The sequence below is a fragment of the Manis javanica genome, chromosome 12 (assembly GCF_040802235.1).
Source record: "Manis javanica isolate MJ-LG chromosome 12, MJ_LKY, whole genome shotgun sequence".
NCBI lineage: Eukaryota > Metazoa > Chordata > Mammalia > Pholidota > Manidae > Manis > Manis javanica.
In genome coordinates this window covers 6,815,163-6,838,811 of record NC_133167.1, presented here as the reverse complement: position 1 = coordinate 6,838,811, position 23,649 = coordinate 6,815,163, and the positions used below count along the sequence as shown (strand labels likewise).

At 57.9% G+C, this 23,649-nt stretch overlaps 1 protein-coding gene and 2 long non-coding RNA genes across 5 annotated transcripts; 2 read left to right on the top strand and 1 right to left on the bottom strand.

Moving 5' to 3' along the window:
- The first annotated feature begins 4,146 nt into the window (after nucleotides 1-4,146).
- Nucleotides 4,147-6,897, top strand: LOC140844729 (uncharacterized). The gene is made up of 3 exons (XR_012123210.1): nucleotides 4,147-4,312; nucleotides 4,955-5,195; nucleotides 6,437-6,897. It is a non-coding gene; the product is annotated as an uncharacterized lncRNA (long non-coding RNA).
- A 5,419-nt stretch (nucleotides 6,898-12,316) lies between these two features.
- LOC140844921 (uncharacterized) lies at nucleotides 12,317-22,209 on the bottom strand. Its single transcript, XR_012123459.1, has 3 exons — nucleotides 22,073-22,209; nucleotides 13,079-13,162; nucleotides 12,317-13,002 (listed from the first exon to the last, which is right to left on the bottom strand). It is a non-coding gene; the product is annotated as an uncharacterized lncRNA (long non-coding RNA).
- PRSS56 (serine protease 56) lies at nucleotides 17,664-23,621 on the top strand. 3 transcript variants are annotated; one of them, XM_017640327.3, is made up of 13 exons: nucleotides 17,664-17,954; nucleotides 18,160-18,677; nucleotides 19,274-19,411; nucleotides 19,809-19,859; nucleotides 19,959-20,163; nucleotides 20,507-20,606; nucleotides 20,690-20,849; nucleotides 21,068-21,210; nucleotides 21,454-21,616; nucleotides 21,811-21,987; nucleotides 22,078-22,242; nucleotides 22,719-22,825; nucleotides 23,194-23,621. In XM_017640327.3, exons 2-13 carry the CDS (start codon nucleotides 18,578-18,580, stop codon nucleotides 23,482-23,484), a joined length of 1,800 nt encoding a protein of 599 aa, XP_017495816.3. In that variant the 5' UTR covers nucleotides 17,664-17,954; nucleotides 18,160-18,577; the 3' UTR covers nucleotides 23,485-23,621. The 3 variants fall into 3 exon arrangements, with proteins under 3 accessions (XP_017495816.3, XP_017495813.3, XP_017495814.3); XM_017640324.3 differs by having other exon boundaries at nucleotides 17,665-17,954; nucleotides 19,806-19,859; XM_017640325.3 differs by having other exon boundaries at nucleotides 17,665-18,677; nucleotides 19,806-19,859.
- The last annotated feature ends 28 nt before the right edge of the window (nucleotides 23,622-23,649 follow it).

Sequence of the window (23,649 nt, the reverse complement as noted above, 5' to 3'; positions counted from 1 at the left end):
GAGAGGGAGGCTGGGGACTGCACAGGAAAAGACCAGGGGAGTCCCTAGTCCGTAAGCAGGTGCCTCAGCCTCTGGCGGGCGGCTGTGATGAGCCCTGTGTCCATGCAGCTTAGTGGGCTGGCAGCTATAGAGCAGTAGATCCAGGAAGTAAGGGAGGGAGAGAAGAGGTAAGGACTGACCCCTGGCTGGGGGTGCTCTGGGTCTCAGGGGCACGCAGCAGCTGGTCTGGGGGTAAAGAAGGGTCTTATTCATGATGTGCCTCCAGTGCATAGTGCTGGCCATAGGGGGTACTTAATATTTAAAGAATAAAAGAATGAATGAAAATATTTTCAGAATTAAAACTGTCCCCTAATAAAATTTGACACCCAAGGAGGTATCTCCCCATCATCGGAGGAAAGGGATGAATACATTGGGTCCTAGAGTCAGACTGATCTGGACTAAGTCCCAGCACCCCCACTTCCCAGCTGTGAACAGGCCCTTGGCCTCTTTAAGCTTCAGGTTCCTCATCCCAGACTGTGGACAATGACGTCCACCTGAGATGTGAACGAGGAGGGCAGGGAAGAGCCTGGTCCCAGGGCCATGCCTCCAGGCCAGGGAAACAGCCCAAGTGGGCAGACCTCATCTAAGCACCCCAGGAGGGACAGCTGGGGCCACCAGAAGTCCCAAGCCTCCCTTCTCCCTCCTCCTCCAGGCTCCTAGGGACCTCCTCCCCACACCCCATTTCGCTCCACTGAGGAGCAACTGGGCATGGCTGATGGCAACAAGACAAACTCCCTGGCCAGCTGCTCCAGTGCAGTAAGGAACCTCATGGGGCAGGGCCAGGAGGTGAGGCTGGGGCGGAGGCGTCGGGAACAAAGCTCCCAGAATATCTGGGGGTTGCTGGGATGTCTGGGAAGGTGGCTCCGTGGAGGCCAGTGGCATCTCAGACCAGGGGTTGAGGGCTCTCCCTGACCTGCTGAGCAACTTGCTGAAGCTCTTCTTGTCTCTGAGCCTCAGTTTCCTCATCTGTAACATGGGAATAATTACAGGACCAACCTCTCAGGACTGCTGTGGGCTTTATTTGAGGTTAAGCCATGAAAGCCCCCACCAGAACATCAGGTGTACAGTGGCCCCCCACCCCACACCTGGGCATTGCTGGTTCCCCCAGGGGGAGCCGTGGAGCCCCCTCCCTGCACATCTGTGGCAGCAGTGCACACCACTCTCCCCTCCTATCAGTGTTCCCTGCCAGCTAATGGGCCAATTTTTTAGCATTACGGAGATTTGGCCAATTTTGCAGCCCTGACAGAAAGGCGCACAGAGTGAACAGTTGCCTGGGGGCGGGGCGGGGGGCGGAGAAGGGTGGGAGGAGGCGGTGGGGAGGGGAAGGGGGCGGCAGGCACCCCCTATCAGGCTGCTCCTGCCCGGCTGCTCTAAGTGCTGGGCAATGGGGGGTGGAGCCAGTGCGGAGATTACAGAGATAATTAGCCCCACCATGCCCCCGCCCCCTGCACTGGCCCGACGCGAAGCACTTTGCATAAATTTTCTTTTAATCCTCCAATAACCCTATGAGGCCAGTTCTATTATTTGCTCCATCCCTCCCGGTGTGGAGCTCAGGCACCGGAGGCTCGGAGCTTGCCCAAGGTCACAGAGCCAGGAAGTGATGGGGTTGGAATGTGAGCCGAGGCTGAAAGCCAGGACTTTTAACCATTACTGAGCTCAGTTTTTAACTAAAGACTGAGAATCAGGCCTGGACACCTCCCACCCACTCATCCCCTCCCCCACGCACACACACAATCTCCTCAGCCTCCGGGGCTGCTGGGAATCCTGATTAGGCACACAGGGATTCTCCTGTCCTTCCCCTCCAGGCTGAGGGCAACTCGGCTTGAAGTGTCCCTCTGGACCCAGCATCTCTGCAGGGACAGCCTTGAGCAACACAACTGCCAGGCATATGCAGGGCCCCAGCCCAGAGCTGGCCTCTGCCCTGCTGCCCAGGCTGTGGGCTGGGGACCCCACGCTCCCTGGTGTCAGTGCCAGGCTGGAAGTGGGCATCATCTGTGCCCTCCACCACACACTCTAGGCTCTTCTGCAAGCAAGGAGGCAGATCTGCCAGTGAGAACCCGGGAGAGGAGGGGGTGGATGCTCGGGCAGGGGGAGGGGGCCGCGGTGTTCCATGCATTAAGCGATCAGAGAGCACCATATTTCATGGCCAGCAATCGCAGCCAAGACATCAACTACTTGGGGAGAGCAGCCTTAAAAGCCTTTTGATTTTATTTCTTCCACTTCATTTTTTTTTTTTCCTTTCCTTGCTGGTGTCCTTGACAAGGCTTCCCTTCCCCCTCTACTGCCCCTTCCTCAACCACACCAGGAGGCCCAGGAGCCTGAGGAGGGGCTGAGACCAGGGGCTGTGGGGCTGGGGCACTTGCAGGCCAGCCTGTGTGTGCATATGTGGCTGGGAGGCTGCTCCGGTTCCCTGTGTCCCTGTGCGTGCACCTGGGCACCGTTGTGTTCATGTCTGAAGTGTGCTCCCCGGCAGGCCCTGTGTCGCACATGTGTGGGCCTCACTATGCACGCACCTATTTCCACCAAGGTAAGAGGTCTGGGGGCAGGGTCAGGGAAGGGTGGCAAATTTCGAGGGCAAAGAGGAGTAGGGCAGAGAGAAGCAGGGAGGTTGCACTCAGGGAGCCTTGTTGGACCAAACGTGGACCTTAATGGAGACCTCGGAGGTCCAGGGCGTCCCTCAGAGGGGTGGCGCACCGAGACACAGATGTACCCCCGCACACACGAGCGGACACACATTCTCTCACACACGCAAGCACACTGCAGAGGCCCAGGGCGCGCTTGGTCGCCGCGGGAGTCCTGGCCGGGCGCCCATGGCGTCACAGCCGCCCGTGACGTCACCGCCCCCGCCCGCGGGGAGCTCCATCTCCGTCTGGTGGCAGGCGGCGGGGAACTGCACATCTGTCTTGTCGGGAATTAGTTAATTGAATCAACCGGCCCGAGCTGCAGCAGCGACCTTGGCCCTGGCCCGGGAGGAGGGCTGGGAGCGCGGGGGTGGGGAGGCTCGGCCTGCAGGGTGGCGGGAGGCAAAGGTGATCGCCTGGACTGGGGAGGGAGACCCCGCTCTTCCGGGAATATTGGTCAACGTCTGGCTCACGTCCCCAACTCAGTGAAAACCCAGGCCGAGGGCCTGGGGACCTGGGGAGCTGGCTGGGGACCAGGCCCCTGCGGACACCGCCGCGGGGCTCTTCTTCCCCAGGCCCCCCCCCTGCGCGGGCCGCTTGCCACCGGCTGCTTCTCTCCCACCCCGGCGCTTAGTGCTCAGGCTCCCTTCCACCAGTGCCTCCGCCCCGGGGCAGAGCACGCCGCGGACTCCCGAGCTCTCCGCGCTGCAGTCCCCGCCCCGGCCTCCGGAGGGCGCGCTCCCGCGCTTGGAGCGGCCGCCGCCTCCAGGCCTCTGTCGGAGCCCTTAAGTGCCCCGGGATTTCCTCCGACTCTGGCTCCGCGCTCGGCCCGTTCCCTAGCCCTGCGTCCCTCACCTCGGACGGTCCCGGACCTGCTCCGCCATCACCCGCACTCCACCCTCAGGAAGAGACCCCTGTCTCTTCCCACTCTCTCCTTCTGAGCTCCTAAGAGACAAAATACGGAAAGATGCTAAGAAGTCAGGCTCTCGGAGAGATCCGGGTTCCAGTCCCAGCTTGGCCTCTTGGGAGCTGCAAGACTTCGGCATGTAACCTACCCTCACTGCGCCCCAGTTTCCACATCCGACGCTGGGAAATAATAAAAAGAACCTACCTCACTGGGTAAAATTAAAAGATATGTGTAAAGGGCAGAGCTCAATGTACTGTGGCTCTATAGGGGGTAAGGCAAAAATGGTTCAGGGTGTGGTTTCTCTAGAAGGGTCCCTGGGCACTTAAATGATGAAAGAAAGCACCACACTGGGGCCTGTGGTGGAGGAACAAGGACCCTGGGAGGGGCTGCCAGCTGGACAAGCAGCAGTAGGCTGCAGCTCCTACTCAGGCCCAGTGCCTGCTGGCCCTAGCCAGGATTTGAACCCAAGTTCTCAGGCCTCAAATGTCAATCACTCTCCTTTGCTGCTCCTCCCACTCGGAGGACCACTCAGTTGCTAGGAGACAGCAAGCCAGTGGTTACTATGGGAACCAGGCTGCTGTGGAGTGGAAAGAGCTGATGTCCAGGCAGCAGATGGTAGGCTCCAGGTAGGCTCCACAGTGCCTTCCCTGCCCTTCCCATAGAGACAGCTCTTGGCTTCCACCGCTGGGGTCTGGGTTCCAGGTGGCAGATGCTCAGTGACAAGGCCTGAGAGGGACTCATAATGGTAAGTTACCCTGGACACTGCCCCTGTAAACCAGGAGCTCTGGTGGAGGATGTGGCCCTCAAAACAGGGCTGAGGGGCAGAAAGACTAGGCCAGGAACCTTACACTCCTGCTTCCCTCAAATTGGCTGCAGTCATTCTTGCTCTGCAACAGCTACCCAGAGCTGATCCTCTCCCCAGGAAACAAGATAAAGGAAGGGTAGGACCATGGTAGGGCACAGAACCATGCCAGAGGGCTCTAGACCTGGGAAAATACCTCAGTTTTCTCATCTGTAAGAGGGGGATGATACTAGCCCCTTCCCACAGGTACTGTGCTGAGAAAATTAAGAAAGACAAAGCACCCTGGCTGTCACATAGACTTCACTAACTGTGACCTGGGGGATAATAAGGTCTAAGCTTCTCTGAGCCCCTATAAAATGGGGATAATAATATTATAATAGTGCCTCCATCTTAGGGTCACTGTAGGGCTTAAATGAGTGAATACAGGTAAAGGGCTTGCCAGGGCTGAAGGACTATATATAGTGTTAGCTGTTCTATTTTTACTGTGAATGCTCAACAGACCCCAGGGGTCCAGGTCACTCTGGGCCCAGCTTCTTTTCTCTCTCTCTCTGTCTTGGCTGAAAAGCTATCCTCACCCCTTGCTAGGCACTCTAAGGAAGAGCAGAAGCAAGAAACAGGACTCTGGGAGGCCTCAGACCTCCTCTGCTCCAAGTTCAGCACCTGGAGCCAAGGAGGCTGGGGCAGGGGGAGTAAGGAGGTGGCACTGGCAGCTGAATTTGTTCATCGGGACTGTCAGGCCCTTCATCTGATCCCTGAGGAACAGCACAGAGGCTTCGCTCTGGATGACAAACGAGGAGGGGGGAGGCCTGCCCTGCCTGGACTCCGGGTGAGTAATGGTCTTGCATTAAGATATTAGGTCTAGACGACAAGAAATGTGCTTCTGGTCCCCCTCCACCCCAACAAAGGCAGGAAGAGAGCCTGGGGAGAGGAGGAGGCTTCCCGAGGACCAAGCCCTGGGAAGGCTCAGGGATGCTGGGGCACTGGAGAGGGGACTTGGGAAGGGGAGGGGTGTGCACAGAGAGAGAGAGAGCAAGAGACACACAGATACAGCCTAGAGAAGAGAGAGGGAGGGAGGGAGGCAGAGGTGGGGAGTGGGAGTTTCAGAGCCAGTGACACAGACTCACTGAGAGGGGCAGGGGTGGCAGAGAGGGAGGAAGGGAGAGGGAGAGGAGAGGGACAGAAAGACAGCCAAGGACTTGGAGAAGGGGTGCAGAGAGGGACGCGCCTGTGCTCACATGGGAAAGGATGCCTTAGTCAGAGCCAAGGACAGGCTCTGTAGGTCAGCCTTCAGGGGAGGCCAGACTAGAGGCCTGGCTTCAAGGCTGGCTTGGGGTCTTCAGTGGCCCTCTATTTGGTCCTGAGCCTCCTGGGCCAGGTGGACATGGGTGGGGATGGTGGCCCTGTCAGAACTGGCTTAGGCCAACAGGCAGGGCCTCCAGCCACATGGACAGCACCCTTCCACAAGCTGCCTGCTTCCTGGAGGAGAAGACCAGACCCCAAGGGTGGGGGTCTGAGGCAATACAGAGGGTAATTTCTAGCTTCAGGCTCCTACACTACTCAAGGATAACCTCCCTTGCTGAACCCCAGGCTCCCCAAAACCTGGATCCCGTGATGCAGGGCTTGTAGACTGGGGGCCTCTGGACGAGGAGGAGATGGGGCCAGGCCAAGAGCAGGGCTCAGAGACAGTGGCTTAGAGATGAGGGCTTGAGAGAGCCCAGTGGGGCAGACACACCCCAGACAGACGGAAGGGGTTAGCCTGCCTCTCTGTTACCATGCTCAGCTCCACCCGGCACCCTCAGAGGTACACTGTGTACCTCGGCTCAGCAAACTTCGCCTGCCTAGCTCCCCACTTTCTGTTGTGTCACCCTCCCCCCACACACACACAATTCATGTGACCTTGCTGTGCCTCCCTCAGTCTGTGTAAAGCGGGTGATTGCAGCCGCTGCCGCATGACTCTCCGTGAGGCATCCCTCAGTCACTTCCAGAAGGACGCCTAGAATGGGCCCTGACACGTGCTAATGGTTCACTGAACTTCACAAATGACTGTTGATTGTATCATTCCCCCAGGCCCCAGCCAAGACTGTGAGCAAGATGATACCTAGAGCAAGTCCTTGTGCCCCCTTTGATTCCCCAGAGGGGCCCGGGAATCCACTGCGCACCCCTTTAGGCTTACTGGGCTTCTGCAGGCAAGCAGTAAGTACTGCAGCCTGCCCCTGGCCCGTTCAGTTGCCCTGCTCTGCTCTGAGGGCCCACCTGACTGAGTGTGCATGTGTGTGAGTGTGTGCGTGTGCATGCACATGAGCTGGGGAGCAGAGGTCTACAAGCCTCCCAAAGGAGAGATGCTCAAATACAACGAGGCAAGGGGAAACCCCAAACCGCAGGCCCAGGGACTCATGTGCCAGGGACTGGAGGTCAGGCACCCAGCTACCTCCACTCTCTGCCCCCTCTCTCTGCCACCCGAGCCTGCAATCCAGCTTTGTGGTGTCTCACCCAGATGCCCGTGCTTGGGTTAATGCTCTGTCGTTGCCATCTTTGAATGGTTAATAACTGTTGAACAGGGGCCTTGTAAATGATGCAGCTGGTCCTACACTTGGCTCACTTGGGATTACACAGGTGGGCAAAGGTGCCCAGGGCTGTGGCTTGAGCAGGGAGAGGGCGATTCAGAAAACAAAGAGGGGCAACCTTGGGGAGGGGTGGGACAGGGTGGTAAAACCATGGGAAAGGCAGAAAACGCGAGAGGCTCACCTCCCTGAGCCCCAGAAGGAAAGGCAGCAGCTGTGCCCTCCTGCTGCCTAGGCCTGAGAGTGGGGGCCAGGGAGGGGGTCGCCGTGCAGGCGGTGCTGGTGAAACCCACACCCTCTCAGCTGCGGTCACTGGCAGCAACCACAGTCACTGAGATCTTCCTTCCACTGCCCCAGATCTCCCCCTGAGTCGCCTGGGTTCGACTCCTTGTTTCAGCTAGGCGACCCCTTGATTTTACTTGGCCACCAAACCCTCCCTGGGGTGCTGGGACTTGGTCCTGGGCTTCCGGTTCCTTCAAGGGCGGCATCCCTCCCGGAGCACCACCAGGAGGCGCCCCACACCTGCTGGCCTCCTGGCCCTGATGCATCGGGGAGGTGGGGAGGATGGGCCGGCGCTGCAGCCAGCGCGTCCTCCGCAAAGCCCTGTCGCGCGCTCCGGCTCGAGCCCCCATGGCGGGACGGAAGTCGCTCCAGATCCTCCCTCCAGGGTGCTGCTTAGCCTTGTCCGCCGTCCCCTGCTCCGGTCACTCCCAGGACCCCCCCACCCCCGGAGTTCTGCTTCCGGCGAGCTCGGGGACAAGAGCTGGGCCTGATTGGGGCCACACCTGCTGCGGAGTCACTTCCCCCGCGCCGCCCAGGGCAAGGTTGGAAGGATTAACTGTTCCTAAAGCTGCTTTATTCAGAAAAGGCCACCCTAGCTTGAGGGCAGGCCTGGAATTAGGAAGGTCAGCCAGCTCTCTGATCCGGCGCTTCTGGATACCGAGATTCCACCCTCTGCCCCCCAGGAGCAGTCTCTTCAATATGTATGTATTTTAAATTAGTAGGTAATACATCCAAATTGTTCAAAAATCAAAGCAATACAAAGTAAAAAGCCTTCCTGCCACCCTGTTCCCGTGCACCTGCCCCCAACATAACCCCAAGTAACCACTTTAAATAAATTCTTGTATTTTAAAGAAAGTAAAAAGCTATGCTCTTATTTTTCCTCCTCTCTTTGACAAAAGGTAGCATACTACATAACTGTTCTTCACATTTTGTTTTCACTCAATCTGTCTTGACATTCTATCCATAACAGTAGAGTCCTAGTTCCTTTTTTACAGCCGCATAGTATTTTACAGTGTTGCTGTATATACAGTGTATTCAACTTAGTCCCTTCTTGATGAGTACCTGGGTTGTTGCTCCTTTTTTGCTCTAACAAGGTTGTAGTGAATATCCCTGTACACTCATTTCTCTCTCTTTTTTTTTTTTTTGGTATCATTAATCTACAATTACATGAACAAGATTATTCATCATCTCTTGAGTATGCTTTTGTACATATCTGTAGGATAGAATGCCCTGAGTGGAGGCACTAGTTATAGAACAAGGGTGTTTGTAATTCAGGCAGGTATTGGAGCAGGTACTGCCAGTTGCCCTGCAGGTGCACCGGGATGAGGCTCTTTCTCAGCAGCCTCACCAACAGAATGCACTGTCTAACTTTTAGATTTTTGCGACAAATTCACTTGTGTTCAGTGCCCCCAGGAAGCCTGCTTTGACCTTCAGACTGTAACCCCACTGCTTGTGTCCTCCCAGAAACTCAGGCCTTCTTCACAGCACCTTGCACATTTGAAATGACATACATGATGTCATTACTATTAATGATATTTTGTCGTTCAGTGTTTGCCTACTTCAACCTATATGCTCCATGTATCCCAGGCCCGGCGCATCAGAGACACTGAGTACCCCTTGACTGGCTGGGATGCCCCCATCCTGCTCCCCCTGGACCCCCAGTGTGTACCAGATCCTAGTAAGTGTTTTGCCTGGGTGGCCTCAGCTCCACCTCTCAACCACCTTCTAAGGGATGCACCCGTACTAGCTCTGTTGAGCAAATGAGGAGACTGAGGCTCAGAGAAATGGTGATTTGCTCAAGGACTCACAGCCGGCCAGTAGGGAAGTCCTCAGCCATTGTTCTCCCCTGAGATGCTGGCTTTACTTCTTCCCTACCGTAGTCTGTGGGGACCCCAATTGCCAGGAGTGATCAGGCCAGGTCAGGGGTGCCCCAAGCTCAGGACTGGCCCCTTCGCACCACCTGCAATGATGGAGAGCCAAGCTGGGAGCTGGCCTGAGCCCCTGGGCTGCAGCCTCAGGGTCCCTATTTGGTGACAGTGCCAGGGCCACAGTGACCCAGTGACTGTGCAATCAGCAGAGTCCCTTCCCGGAGGCCCCACGGCTGCGCTGGCTTTGTGCCTGACTGTCACTCTGTTCCCCAGTGGCTCTTTGTGGCGGCTGCCTGCCTCCCTGCCTCCCATTAATCATGTGTGCAGGATTTATTTTCTCCAGCAATTTATTTCAGCAAATGCCGTCTGGGTGTGCCCGCAGGTGGGCAGGATGCTCTGCTGCCACTGGAGTCACAGAGCCCGGCTTTACTGTCAGGTTGACAGGCATGATTCGCCAGCACTCCCACATCAGACGCCACGTCTGGTGGGATACTAGGGACCCCATGGACCAGCCCCACCCACACATCACCACAGCCTCAGGGTTCCAAGCAGCCTGGATGGTCCAGCTTGCCCCACTTTCTTTACTGGGGTTCTGCCACCCCTACCAAGGTGAGCTGGACAGGGAGAGAGTAGCCTCCACTGTCTGCCCTGAAACAGGCATTCAGAGGCCACTGCTGAAGATGCAGGTGGTGGTATTTTTCAGTTTCCCAATCTAGAGAAGAAGGGGGACATCCTTCCTCCTGAACCCCTCCTTGCTGGCACTGCTGGGCAACCCAGCCCTGATTCCCACAGCAGTCACAGAGGGAAACAATCAGCTGCCACTTCCCCTGCCCTGCTGCCACCACACCCACTACACGTGTCCACGGCGGGGGTCCTTTTGGTCCCATCTTTACCTCAGCTCTTCTCTCTAGGCTGTTTCTAGGAAGCCCAGTAAGCCTAGAGGGATGCACAGTGGATTCCTGGGCCCCTCTGGGCCTGAGTAGTGGACACGGCTCTGAGGCCAGGACAAGAGCAGTGACTGTCCTTGGCTGTGATTTCAGATCCTAAATTAGCGCCCCACTAACAGACTTCGGAAGCAGAAAGGAAAGGACTGTGGGCAGTAGAGGCAGTGGCCGTTCACCTGGCCCTGGTCCACACAAAGCCCTTTGCAGTCCCTCCCAAGCCTCCCACCCCTGTAGGGGCCCAGGTCCCAGCCTATGGACACCTCTCGCCGCCCTTGGTATCCTCCAGGTCCAGCCTGCAGCCCCCGCTCCCAGCCTGCCTCACCCTGCCCAGCCTGGCTGCCTCTAATGCTGCAGATAATTCCTGCTGTCGCAAAGCCATTACCCTGCAAATGGGCCTTGCGCTTCAGCTGCGTGTGTGTACGTGTGTGTGTGTGTGTGCGTGCGTGCAGTAGAGGGGGCGCTTGTGGCAGGCAAAGTGCCTTGTTTATACCGTACTCACCACCATAACTGCCTTGGATTGGCTCCCACCCTCCACACACCCCCAGCTCTACCCTCCCAGCCTCTGCTGGACCCCCAGTGATAGGACTGGAGCTTGGCACAGGGGGCAAGACATCTGGAGGGTGGTGAAGCCTTGCAGAGGGGCCCCTTCTACTCCATGCCTGGCAGCGGGACTCAGAGAGGAGCGAGGGGCTGAGGCACCCCAATGTGGCCTCCCAGGCCTCAGAGGCCCTACGGAGTAAAGCTGACCTGAGCGTGCAGGACAGACACTGGAAGGGCATTGGTGACGTCCGTGGTCCTGGTTTCTCCTCTTCCCCCTCGATCCAACTCCTCCAGCCCCTGGTCTCCCCACCTCCAGGTCTGCTTCAGGGGGAAGCAAACTCTCTACCCTTTCTAGAAGCACCAACCACCTTTGCGTCAAGCCCTCGGCAAACCCTGGGACACACATGTGGACCCCAGGAGTCATGGCTGGGCAGGAGGCCAGGGTGTGGCCTTCAACCGCAGATGGAATTGTTTTTTACTCTCTGGTCCTCCATTTTCTTGTGATGTGGTCTTGGCCAAGTTACTCAACTTCTCTGTGCCTCAGTGACCTTATCCAGAAAATGGGTCTGTTAACACCTCCTCAGTTATTATAAAGAGTTAATACACTGTAATACATTGAGCCACGCGAAATTGCCTATATTCAACCAACTTTGGGCATTCATTACTATTTACTGGGTGAAGTACTGCCTCGCCAGACTGTCATCAAGGTTTCCTCTTGCGCCCTACGCTTTTCTGCTCGTTATACGATCCATGTTTTGCATTGCTATAGATGTTTCTTGCCGGTTTTAAAATTCAAGCAATGTGCAAGAAATCACAAAGAAGAAAGCAAAAAGCTAAACAAAATAAAAACAGATCTCCCTCTCAGAAATAGTAATAATTAATGAATAACCATCATGTCCAGAAAACCCTTTTTACATTGAAGCAAATAGAAGTTTAGAGAGAGAATGTTAAGAGAGAAAATCTGGTATAATGGTATTTGATTGAATGTTTTAAATATAATTCATTAAATCTCATTTAGTTTACTTTAACAAAAGAAAATAAATGGAAATAACACTGAAGGAAACCAGATGACCCCTGTAAGTGTCTCTTTGTCACAGAGGCAGTGTTTCCTAAAAAGATCATCTCAGGTTAATAAAAAGACTTGAAAGCAATAAGAATAAAAAAATATTGATTAGGAAGACTCTGTCATGGAGGAGGAGGAGAAATGTGAATATTACAGTAGAAACTGAAGATGTTAAATTAGCAAGTTTTGAAGAAACACAGCTGACAGCAAGACTGAGAAAAGAGAAAGAAAACTTACAGGGAGTGATTACAAGAAAGAAAGAAAAAGGACCAATGGAAAAAAGGCGAAACAGAATTGTGAAATGGTTTGTATTCTCTTAATCACAGGTTTGAAGAGCGGCACCCAAAATTTTGCCCCTATTCCATTTAAGAGAATTTTGCCTAGATGGCCCCTCCTTATCTAAAGGTTCCCATCATGTTTAAATGGTAAGAAATATGGAATTTCTTGTACTTTGTACATATTGATATTTTTAAATAAAGCTGTTACTGGCCTCTTTGGAATGTATATGTCCGTTTTGATGGAAAGAATGGCAAATTCGTATGTTCAACCTGAGAAACAAAATGCCCATCCCAGAGCCCGGTCACCGTGGGGGCTTCCCCAGCAGATGCTGTGGGCGGCATGGGGCTTTCTGCACCATAAACTGATCTGGGCCTGTGTTTTCAATTTTTCTTTATTTCTATTTTCCTGGTAATGTTAGCAAAATTCCTTTGAACTCTCCAACTTTTTCACTAAATGAAGAGAAACAGAAGTTGGGGTCTATGATTAAAACAAAAGTAGAGCATCCCCCAGGATCCCCGAGGCCAGGGTAGGGGGGCTGGCCCCTTGGACAAGGCTGGACTGAGCCTGAGGGAAGGGGCTGGGGATGACCCCCTTCTCCATGCTGCGTGCGTGGCGCCTGCCCAAAATGTTGGGTGAGAAGCGAGCAGGGAGGCCTGAAGCCTCGACAGCCACAGAGAGCCCCCCATACAGGTTCCAGGGCCACCGCATTCTCAGAGACCTGAGGAGCCTGCAGGGGACGGCCCCCTCCTCAGCATCCCCCACCCCCAGGAAGCACCCCTGACTCTCCCTCTTCCAGGCAAGTTCAGCCCAAAGCAGAGGTGGGGTGTCCAGAGCAACAGGCACAGCTGACAAACTGAAGGTGAAGGCAATCCATGAGGGAGGCCCCGTGGGGCAGGGGGAGCCCCTCTGCGGCTGCTGCTCAGTGTCCCCCTCCCACCTGGTCTCTGGGCTCCCATATTCTCCTGTGCTTCCCAGGATCGGGTCCTCACGGCCCTCAGTGCATTCACGCAGGGAGACAGCTTCCTGTCCGTGCCAGCACGTCGACGAAGTCCTCCTCGGGAGCAGTATGGCATGCTCTCTCTTGGCATTCTGGAGGCTGGAAGTCCAAAATCAAGGTGTTATCAGGGTCTCAAAAGCTGTGTAGGAGAATTTGTTTCATGTTTTTCTCTTACTTCTGGTGCTAGCTGCAGCCCTTGGCGTCCAGCCACAGGGCTCCAGTCTCTGTTGCCCCCCTTCTCCCCGAGGGTCTCTTCTCCCTGTAAGGACACACTGGATTAAGAGCCCACCCTACTCCAGTATGGCCTCAATTTAACTAATTACATCTGCAACAACTCTATTTGAAATAAGGTCACATTCTGACGTACTGGAGATTAGGACATTAACATATCTTTCGGGGGACACACTGCAACCTGTAACAGGAAGTGGCTCACCCAGGTTCCCCCGGAGGTCCCACCAGAAGCCCAAGCCTCAGCTCTGAATCATGTCTGAGCAGCCCTTCATCCCAAGAAAACCCTGACTTCAACCTTCTCTCATTCTTCAATGCACTAGAAGCCAACTCACGGCCACTTTAGTCAGCGGGGCCGGCACCGCTGTGGGTTCCCTATCCTGTCTGAGGACATTGCCCCCAGAGGTGCCTGGTCAGCTCTTGGGTGAGTCTCCCTCCCACTGACTTTTTCCTCTTACCCATGGCGGGGCCCAGGAGTCAGGGTGGTCTGGGGTGGAGGAAGGGGTGAGCCATGGTCTGCAGGGGCCTGGGGAGGGAGGAGGAGGAAGGTCATCCCCGCAGGACTAGAGACCTGGAAGGGCAGCTTCTGCCCCAGATGGCAAGGGCCCAGGTCTCTCCTCCCCATTTCCAGGGCCCCAGGGGCCCCGCTGCCATCCTCCTCTGTGCCAGTGGGGAGGCTGTGAGGCTGGTCCATGGCACGGAACCCACAGGAGCCTGCTGACGTGAGCCTGCTAGGGTTTCCCAGAGATATCAGCCAAAAGGCCCACATCTTTCCCTCCTCCTTGAAGTGGGGGTTCAGGCAAAGACTGCCTCCACCTGTGGGGGGGACAAAGGGGGACCACTGTGACCAGTGAGGAGGCAGAGAAACCAGGGGCTAAAGAGTCACTGTAAGTCCCTTCAGTCCCTTCAGTGTCCCTCCTTCACCCTGGGCAGTCCTCCTGGCCCTCCCTCCCACAAAAACAGGAAGCAAAGAGGGAAGAATGTGGGGGCAGCAGAAGAGGGGGGGACCAGCTCCACTGCCTATGAACCAGGTGACCTCCCTGAGCCAAATTCCTTCCCTGCCTGAGGAGATAACCTGGGGGATCCCCAGGAAACGTTGCTTCTGTGCCTGAGCCAAGCTCCAAGAAGGGGCGCTGCACAGGCCGGAGCAGAAGGGGCAGCAGGCCAGGCCCTGCCTCCAGCGTGGAAACAGAGTCCAGTGGAGCCCCGGGGGAGGAGCTGACAGGGCACCCAGAGAACCCAGGCCTGTTTTGGACAGACTGGGGTTGACGTGACAGCAGGCAGGGAATTCAGCCCCAGAGCAGGAAGAGGGGCCAGTACCGGTCACCCGGTTCCGTGGCTGTTTAGCAAACACTGTGCCAAGCTCTATTCTAAGTGCCTGCGACACCACACGGGGGAGGTCTGCAGTGAGACAGACAGCTCTTCTCTCCTGAGGCAGGCAGAGGGCAAACGGGCAGGCTCACAGCTGCAGGCAGCTCAGACCTGTTTGCTGGGAAATCTCCACTTGTCGGATACAGATTTGAAATGATTTCATTTTCCCAGGTGCTGTCTTGATGGTGCTGGGTGGAGGCCCCTTCACCGTTGCAGGGGGCAGCCCCCCACTCGACACTGGGCCAGAATCCGAGCCTTCTCTACCCACCAGCTTCAAATCTTCTCCTTCTGGGCATTGTCCACTGAAACTCCAGTTTCTCAATTAACACAAAGCTTCTCTCCCCTCCCCGGGCTTGGGTGAAGTTGCAGAAGCTCTATGGGGTATGGGGTGGGGAGTGGAGTGGGGGAAGATGGGTCCCTGCACCCCTGGTTCTTCGGTCTTGGGGTCGGGAGATAGAAAGGGGCACCTGCTCCTGACTTGCCTGGGCCAGGGAGCCCCAGAACCACAGCTGTGGCCCTAATGCTGTTCTTCCTTTTCTACCAGCGTGAGCAGTACTGGGGGACCAACCTGCCTGTCAATGGAAGGTTCACCTGGGTGGCTCCCCGGGACACAGGGCCCCACAGTTGGTTGAATATTCTGCGGCACTGTCTTGAAATCCTTAATAATTGCTGAACAAGGGGCCCTGCGCTTTTGTTTCACGCTGGGACTCCTGGAAATTAGGTAGCCAGTTCTGCCTTCCAGACATCCGTGTATAACAACAATGTACAGCTGGCAGCAATGGGCCACACTGCACTTTACCCCCGGCACTGCAGTGGTCCCAAAAGCCTGAAGTCACCAGTTTCATCCACACTCAGGCCAACTCTGAGGCCTGTGGGCACACATGGAATTACCCTCTGAAAATTCTTAGGGACCAGGAACCTCAGAAATCTAAGCAGGGGACTAGCAGCCTCTCCCCAGTTAGCAGCTCCCACCCCACCATCACTCCAGGCTGGTCTGCAAGTCCTCTAAGTTAATTTCCACCCAGGCACTGCAATGCTAGCCTCTCCTTCTTGCCAGGTCCTTTGATTCCTGAGTAAGGAATTCCTTGATTCCTCTGGGGACCCCACCCCTCTTTCTAGCTTAGCTGGAGAAGTGGGGGAGGATGCTCTCTCCACAAACACTGTACCACCCAAACGCCCCCCAGTCCTTATTTCCTGTCCACTGGTGTGGGGTATGAGTGGGGCTGCAGGGAGGGTGTAGGTCTGATAGCCAGCAGTGAGCCCTGTAGTGGGGGTTGGGGGTGGTCCGGGGGCACAGCCCATTCAACTAGCCTGTGGGCAAAGGAGCCCCTTGTAACAGGCAAGCACCCCGTGGACAGCCTGCAAGTGAGGCATGATTGCGCTGAATAAAATCCAAGAGTGTGATGTGATGGAGAAGCAGAAGGCCTCCACCATATTCCTTCATGTCTGTGAGAGAAGCCGACAACAAGCAAGCGCACCAGCCACCAGTGATGAGCTAAATAGCATCATGAAGGGGGGATCTAGACCTGGTCCTCAAGAGGGGCCTGTGGAAGTATATGAAATTGGCCCCAGGTCTGGGTGGAGTGCGTGTGGAGGAGGGGAGAGAGTCCCCAGCTATGGGCACAGGAAGTGGTAGTGGGGCCAGAAAGGGCAGGGTGGGGTTTGAGTGGAATTGCTATGTATGCTGTAGTTCCTGCCGGCAGTGGCGAGATCTTTGCCCTGAGGCCAGCTGGGGCAGGACAGTAACCAGCCCAGCAGCTCCTGGTGCTCGTGCTCCTCCTGCCTCCTGCCCTGAAGACCAGTGGAGGCGAAGGAGGCGAGGAGGCTCTGTACTGGTGCTCTGGCCTGGCCTGCCTGGCTTTGGCAAGATCCAAGCAGCTGAGCGGCCTGGATGCTGAGTGGTCATGAATCCCCTCCTCCCTGAAGAATGCCCCCGGGGAAGTGGCCACAGGGGGCTCCAAACTGGGAGTTTGCTGCAGGCCTTAATCCCTTCAGCTTGGATGCAAGAGCCTGCAGGCCAAGATTTGGAGGCCAGGTCAGAACTGTTAGCCTTTCCCAACCCACAGGCCTGCAAGGCTTTCCTACCCCTCTTCTCTGCTTTCTGGATCCCTTACCTTGAAGGCTTTTTCTTGGAACCACAGATAATTTTCCTTTGGACACTTCTGTTTATGCTTCAAATATGGACTGTGTTGAGCTAACACTTTCTCTGCCAAGAATTTGGAGACTGGATAAAAAAGATAGGCCCCATCTTATTTAGGTGGTTAGATATTCTGATGAATACAAGTAACTTCCAGCTTCATAATATTCACCCACAACAATCCATACTCAGTATTTTCACAGCATGGTGGTAACTGGGGAGGGGGAAACAGGGTGCATACATGGTGTGCTGGTAAATGCTGAACTGGCTCTCTGGGGCAAAACAGCTCTGATGTGTAGCTTTTGATGATTTCTGTGGTGTAAATACTCCTACCATGACTGACTGCAAGCTACCAATGTGATGTCACTGAATGCAGACTTGGGAAGTGATGCTGATGACTGGCTCTCAGGAGCCAGTCTGAGCTGACTCCAGCTCACCCGGGGGAGGGTGGCCACTTCTAATGGAGTTCCATGGGGTGGGAACCTTTTTGTGGCCAGTGCCTAGAGAGGTAGGGGGGAACCAAAATGCTGGGGCATCACAGTGGTCAAGGGGGAAGAGAGTCTTGGGAGGAAAAAGAGGTCATGGGACATCCTCTGCTGCCTGGGGGCATGGAAGGAAGAGGTCAGAGAGGCTGCTGGGCTTGGCTGCCCCTCTCTGCATCTCACCCCCTCCACCCCGGGGCTCTTGGCTCTAGGCCCTCTCCACAGGTCTGGGGTTCTGTCTTACAAAGGGGGGCAGATCCCCATTAGAGGCCTGTTCACCTGGGCAGGAGCAAGGGCTGGAGAGGAAAGGATGTGTCACCAAGGAGAGTCTGACAGAGTGCACTCTGGGAAAGGACCAGGCCTGCCAAAACCACCCCGGGTCATTAGCAGCATGAATTTGGGTGCCAGGATTCTTTTTTGGCCTCAGGACAGTCTGTGGGGCAGACGGGCACTTCTCTGCCCCAGGTGGGAACCCAGCACCAGGAGAGCTGCACATTTGTGGCCCTTCCCGTGAGACCCCAGAAGACTTCTTCCTGCCAGGTCAGGGTCATAGCAACTGAGAACAATGCCAGATGGCTGAGTAGGCACTGTGCAGGGAGGGGCACACGTTCTGGGATAGCATCAGAAGCTGCTGGGGCCTGTCCTCCCTGACATGGGCCATTGCTGGGGCCTTTTATCTCCCGCCTTCCTCCCTGGGCCACGCCAGCGCCCCGCCTGCCTCTGCCTCTTCCCACACCACTACCCCCAGTGCAGCAATTACGGCGCTAATTAGGGCACTTTGATCATCGCTAGCAATGGCCACACAGGGGAGGGACACTACCAAGCAATTAGGGGTAAGGGGCTGGGACTTCGGGGCCTCTTCCAGGGGAAGGGTGGCCAAGACCCTCAGGCAGCCCCCACCCTTCTCCCTCCGGGAGTGTCTGCCCCCGGCACAGCCAGAAGCTCCTGGGAGAGCAGAAGCAGATGGGACCCCCCCCATCCAAACCCTGGAGACTGGGCCGGCCCCTGCCCACCAGTACCCCTCTGCCTGGCCCCCAGCCCAACCGTCAACGCTTCGGGCCCGTCCAGGCCCCTTTGATGGGGCCGCAGAGACAAGAGCTCCTTTGACAGAAGGGGGGCCTCAGAGCCGGGACAATGGGACTTCAAAGGTGAGTGTGGAGCCCAATATTCTGTTCCTCCCCCAAGACTGACCCCCCTCCCGGGTACCCCAGCCTGTCCTCTATATAGCCCCCCAAGCCCCATTTCCCTGTGGGATCCCAGGAGTTAAGGGCCAGGTGAGGGACCCACTCAGGGAAATGGGTAATTCTGATGTAAGAGAATAGAGGCAAATGATTTGAGGGACAAGAAGACAGTACCCAGGGGGAGTAAGGCAGCGGGAGGCACATGCCAAAGGACACACTCCTGGAGGCTGGGCCCCGAGGGAGAAAGAGGACAGGGCCTCCGGCTCCTGGTCGCCATGCTGCTGGCCGTGCTGCTGGCCCTGATGCTGCCCCTCCCAGACTGGTCTGCCCACGGGCACCCGCTGTACATGCGCCTGCCCCCCAGCACTCTGCGAGGTGAGCCCGGGCTGGAAGGGAGCTGCCTGGGGGGAGGAGGAGCACAGAGACGCGCGTCCCAGGCAGGGGAATGCAAACTTGCCGTCCCCACTCACAAGGACCTTTGCCCCTCTGCTCACCCTGCTGGGAGAAGGAGCCAGGGACTGGGGGAGAGGAAGGGGAGGCCGAGGATGGAAAGGGAGGGGGACTGGCCAGCAGTGCCATGGGTGTGCTCTGGGGAAGGTTCCCAGCTTAGCAGGAGGAAGGGGCCCAGGACAGCACTGGGCCCCAAGGAGGGCAACACGACCACAGCTATGCTGCGTCAATAAGCCTGGTGATGTGATGACTGTCCCTTTGGGGCACCAGTCTTCCTTTGAGGTTTTTAAGGAAAGGCCCTTTTCAAAGATTCCAGCCCAGCTCAGTTGAATGACAGATACGTTGGGCTGAGAATCTGGGAGCATCTGCTCTGACTCTGCAGCCCGGGAGGTCTCTCTCCTCCTCACTGGTGAGCCCAGCCTGCTTCACCGTGGGTCTCCCAAGGGCTCAGGGCTGGGCACTGAGAACAAGCCTGAGGCTCTTCAGCAGCCAGATGTGACTTGTGCCCCATGTCCTAGCAGCTCTGTCAGCCCAGGGCACGAAAGCATTACAGGCTGCCCAGAGGAGCGCTCAGTGGATGGTAAATCGCGTGGCGATGGAGATTCAGCACACACTGAATGAGTGCCGAGGCTGTGCCGACCACACACCCCCATGCCCTGGTGAGCCTGCACCTACTAAGCTCAGGCGGTTCTCCTGCCCAGCCTCCCCTCAGCCTTCAGACTTGACTCCCTCTTGGGGACAGAGACTATGGATCTGCAGCCAAGACAACACTCATGAAGGTCTCTCCAAGTGGAAAGGGCCCGCCAGGCTAGGGGCACAGCATGTGCAAAGGCATGTGGGAGGGCAGGAACGGTCTGGGCTCACTGGTGAACGGGGAGAAGTTTGTGGCTGCCAGAGCAGGCCCTGGCTGCCTCCATGAGGGGCTGGGGGCAGCGGCGGCGGGGTAGAAGGCACAGGGGTAGGAGATGATAGCGCAGAAACAGGGCTCAGGCCCAGCTTCGAGTAGGGGAAACGGGAGAGGGTGGCAGTAGGGCACAAAGGTCTGTTTCTCAGCAGGACCTGGGCGTCCCAAGCCTCAAGCCCCCCTCCAGGATCCATCTGAGCCAGGTGAGGCTGAAAGGCGGAAGGGGGCGGGACTGAAAGCAGGGTGGATCCTGGAGGCGTGTCGATGGTGAGGATGGCCAGGACTTGTCCCTTGTGACTCAGATTCCCCTTTTCTGGGGCCGTGTGGTGAGAGACGCCCCGACACAGTCAACGTGACGCGGGCCCATGGCCGCATCGTGGGGGGCAGCCCCGCACCGCTGGGCGCGTGGCCCTGGCTGGTGAGGCTGCAACTCGGCGGGCAGCCTTTGTGTGGCGGCGTCCTGGTGGCAGCGTCCTGGGTTCTCACCGCGGCGCACTGCTTCGCAGGGTATGTCGGCCCAGGACCGGCCCGCCCATCCGCAACGCGGGGTCCAACTTTTCCCGGGTGGTTGGGAGGACGACCCGCGCGAGGCCGGTCTCTGCTGCCCCCTGGCGGCGACTGCCGCCCTCCCGGGCTCCCTGGCCTCAGGCTGCCCACGGAGGGCCTGTCTACCCTGTCTGCATTCGGCCCACTCGGAGCAGTGGCTTCTCCACGGCCCGCCCTCCCGGCCCCCAGGAAGAAACAGCCCGGCGTGCTGTCTCGCTGGGTGGTGCCCGTAGGCGGAGGGCAGAGTTTCCAAAAGACCTCGCTGCATCCTTGCCTTGCCTATCATTGGCTGCTCGCCCTGCAGCGCCCAGAACGAGCTTCTGTGGACGGTGACACTGGCCGAGGGGCCCCAGGGGAAGCAAGCGGAGGAGGTGCCAGTGAACCGCATCTTGCCCCATCCCAAAGTAAGAGGACAGCCCCCAGGCCCTCAGAGTTGGGAGCAGCATCCCCACCCTAAGCCTGACACTGCGCGCCACCCTCTTCCCAGTTTGACCCCCGGACCTTCCACAACGACCTGGCCCTGGTGCAGCTGTGGACGCCGGTGAAGCCGACAGGGGCAGCACGCCCCGTGTGTCTGCCCCAGGGGCCCCGGGAGCCCCCGGCAGGCACCGCCTGCTCCATTGCGGGCTGGGGGGCCCTCTTCGAAGGTATGGGGCAGGGCGTAGGGGGTGAGCGCCCCTGGAACGGGAAGTACCGGGAGGGGCTGGGGTGAGGAAGGTCGAAGGGCTGGGTGTAAACAATCCGGCCTAGGCCCAGCTGCGGTAGTAAAATGCCGACCCATCTTGAGCAGGGAGAGGAGTCAAAGAGGAGTGGGAAGGCGGACCCTGCCCTCAGGCCTGAGAGCCCCCCCACTGCTCTCCTGTAGACGGGCCTGAGGCTGAGGTGGTGAGGGAGGCCCGCGTGCCCCTGCTCAGCACCGACACCTGCAGAAGGGCCCTGGGCCCTGGGCTGCACCCCAGCAGTATGCTCTGTGCCGGCTACCTGGCTGGGGGCATCGACTCATGCCAGGTATGAGCCTCAGTTGATCGGCGAGCGTTGGATGGGCCGCTTTCCAGGGACAGGACAGTCTCTTTCCTCCTACAGTCAGGTTGTCACTCAACTTCTCGAAGCCTCTATGTCCTCACTGCTAAAATGGGGATGAGTGGTAGCCCCAGGAGAGCTCTGAGCTGCCCTACCCTGCCAGGTGTAAGGCCCGCACGGGAGGGGAAAGGTCACTGCAGTGCCCTTTTTTTTTGGCTCGGGTCCCCGCAGGGTGACTCTGGAGGCCCCCTGACCTGTTCTGAGCCGGGCCCCCGCCCCAGGGAGGTCCTGTACGGCGTCACCTCCTGGGGGGACGGATGCGGGGAACCAGGGAAGCCCGGGGTCTACACCCGTGTGGCCGTGTTCAAGGACTGGCTCCAGGAGCAGATGAGCGGTGAGCCTACGGTTCCTATTTCCTCCAACACCCCCAGCCTAGAGTGTCTCGCTAACAGCCAGGGGACGAACCCGTCTCCAGCCGGCCCAACCCTAGCCCCCTACTGTGTCAGTAAAACCAGTCTCCCCCGGGGCAGAAAGGTGGGAGCCAGAGCTCAGAGCAGGGACTAAGTTGGCCCCTGCCGTTCCCCGCAGCGGCCCCCTCCAGCCGCGAGCCCAGCTGCAGGGAGCTTCTGGCCTGGGACCCGCCGGAGGAGCTGCTGGCCGATGCCACCCCGCCCTGTGCCTTCTACGTCCGCCTGTGCCCGAGGCCCATGGGACCCTGTGAGCGCTTGGCGCACCAGCAGTGCCAGCAGCGCCGGCGGCGATGCCGTCAGTCCTGTTAGGGTGCCGGGCCGGGGGTGGGGTGGGCCGGGGTTCTGACCCACATCTGACCGCCGCTCCGACCCTGTCCTACCGCAGAGCTGCGCTCTCTGGCTCACACCCTGCTGGGCCTGCTGCGGGGCGCCCAGGAGCTGCTCGGCCGGAGTCCTGGGATGCGACGCCTGGCCCCGGTCCTGGCTGGCCCCGCTGCGTCGCTCCGGGAGCCTCCCAGGCACCCCGCCCGCGAGCAGGGTCTACACGCAGGTACCGGCGCCCTCGCAGCCCAGCCCCAGCCCCATCTCTGCGCGGCGGAGGCTGTTTCCTAACTCTGCATCTCCCCGCTATCGTGGGCGGCAGGCGCGCGGGTAGCGAAACGGGGGCCAGAGCAGCGCCGGGAAGCCAATGATAATGACGCCCTCTGGCGGCCGAGTAGGCCAAGGGCTGGCAGAGGCCCGAAGGGTATTCTCAGGGGTCTGCCTAGGAAAGCAGTCACCCCGTGGGGCAACCGGCCACCCGCTCTCCCTCCACCCGCAGTGGGGCGGATGACTCTGGGGGTTGACTTGTGGCTTTGGGCCCTCCCAGTGTCAACAGAGATACTGGGCTCTGTTATTCCTTAATCTCTCTGAGCCTCAGTTTCCCCATCTATAGCATGAGGAGAAATCTGCCCACAGGGAGTTGAGGTATTGACTCCATGCTGGTGTCAGTTTTCTGTATTTCTAGGGCCTCTCCCTTTCCTGCAGGCTGTCCTGGGCTGAAACCCCTGCAGCAGAAGTTGGCCACCCTTCAGGGCACCCATGCCTGGATCCTGCAAGTCCCCTCAGAACGTCTGGCCGTGGACTTTCAGGAGGTAGGTCCCAAGCTTCCCAGATTCCTTCACAGTTACCTCACAAAGCTGACCTGGTCAGCCCTGGTGGGTAGGGGGATGCAAGGGGTACCCTCCCCAGCAGGAGGGAGGACCTCTCCCCCAGCAGCTTGAGGTGGAGGTGATGGTGGGGATCCGAAGAGTGGGGGCTGGGGCACTGAGTGGGTGTGAAGGTATAGGGGGAAGGGGAGGTGCAAGGGGAGGGGTTGTGGGGGTATCCAAGTACGCAGGAAGTGTGCAGGGTTGCTGGGGGTAAAGAAGGGGAGGGGGACCTGGGTGAGAGTTTCTGGGGGCCAAGAGGAGGGAAACAGGAATGGGGCTGTGGGCCCCTGAGCCCCCTCCTCCCTCTGCAGGTCCTGGCAGAGCTGGGCTCCAAGACGCTGACCGGGCTCTTCCGAGCCTGGGTGTGGGCATGTCTGGGGGGCCGGCGTGTGGTCTTCAGCGGCCTGGTGGGCCTGGAGCCCGCCACACTGTCCCGCAGTCTCCCCCGGTTGCTGGTGCAGGCCCTGCAGGCCTTCCGCTCTGCTGCTCTGGGTGAGGCAGAGACTAAGGGACCCCAGATGGGTGCAAGGCAGAGCCGGGAGCTGGGAAGGAAAGGGCACCATCCACTCAGCCCTCAGCTTCCCCCTGCCAGGCAGCCGTAGGCCATGTCTGGGCCTCCAGCCCCCAGTCAGGACCCACTGCTCCCAGGGGCTTGGAGGCTTCAGGAGTCCTAATGACCAACTGTCAGTGCCACAGTCAGCTGGGGGGTGGGGGTGGGGTTCTGGGCCCTGCGTGTCTTCCAGACGCACCATCAGAAAATCACAGCT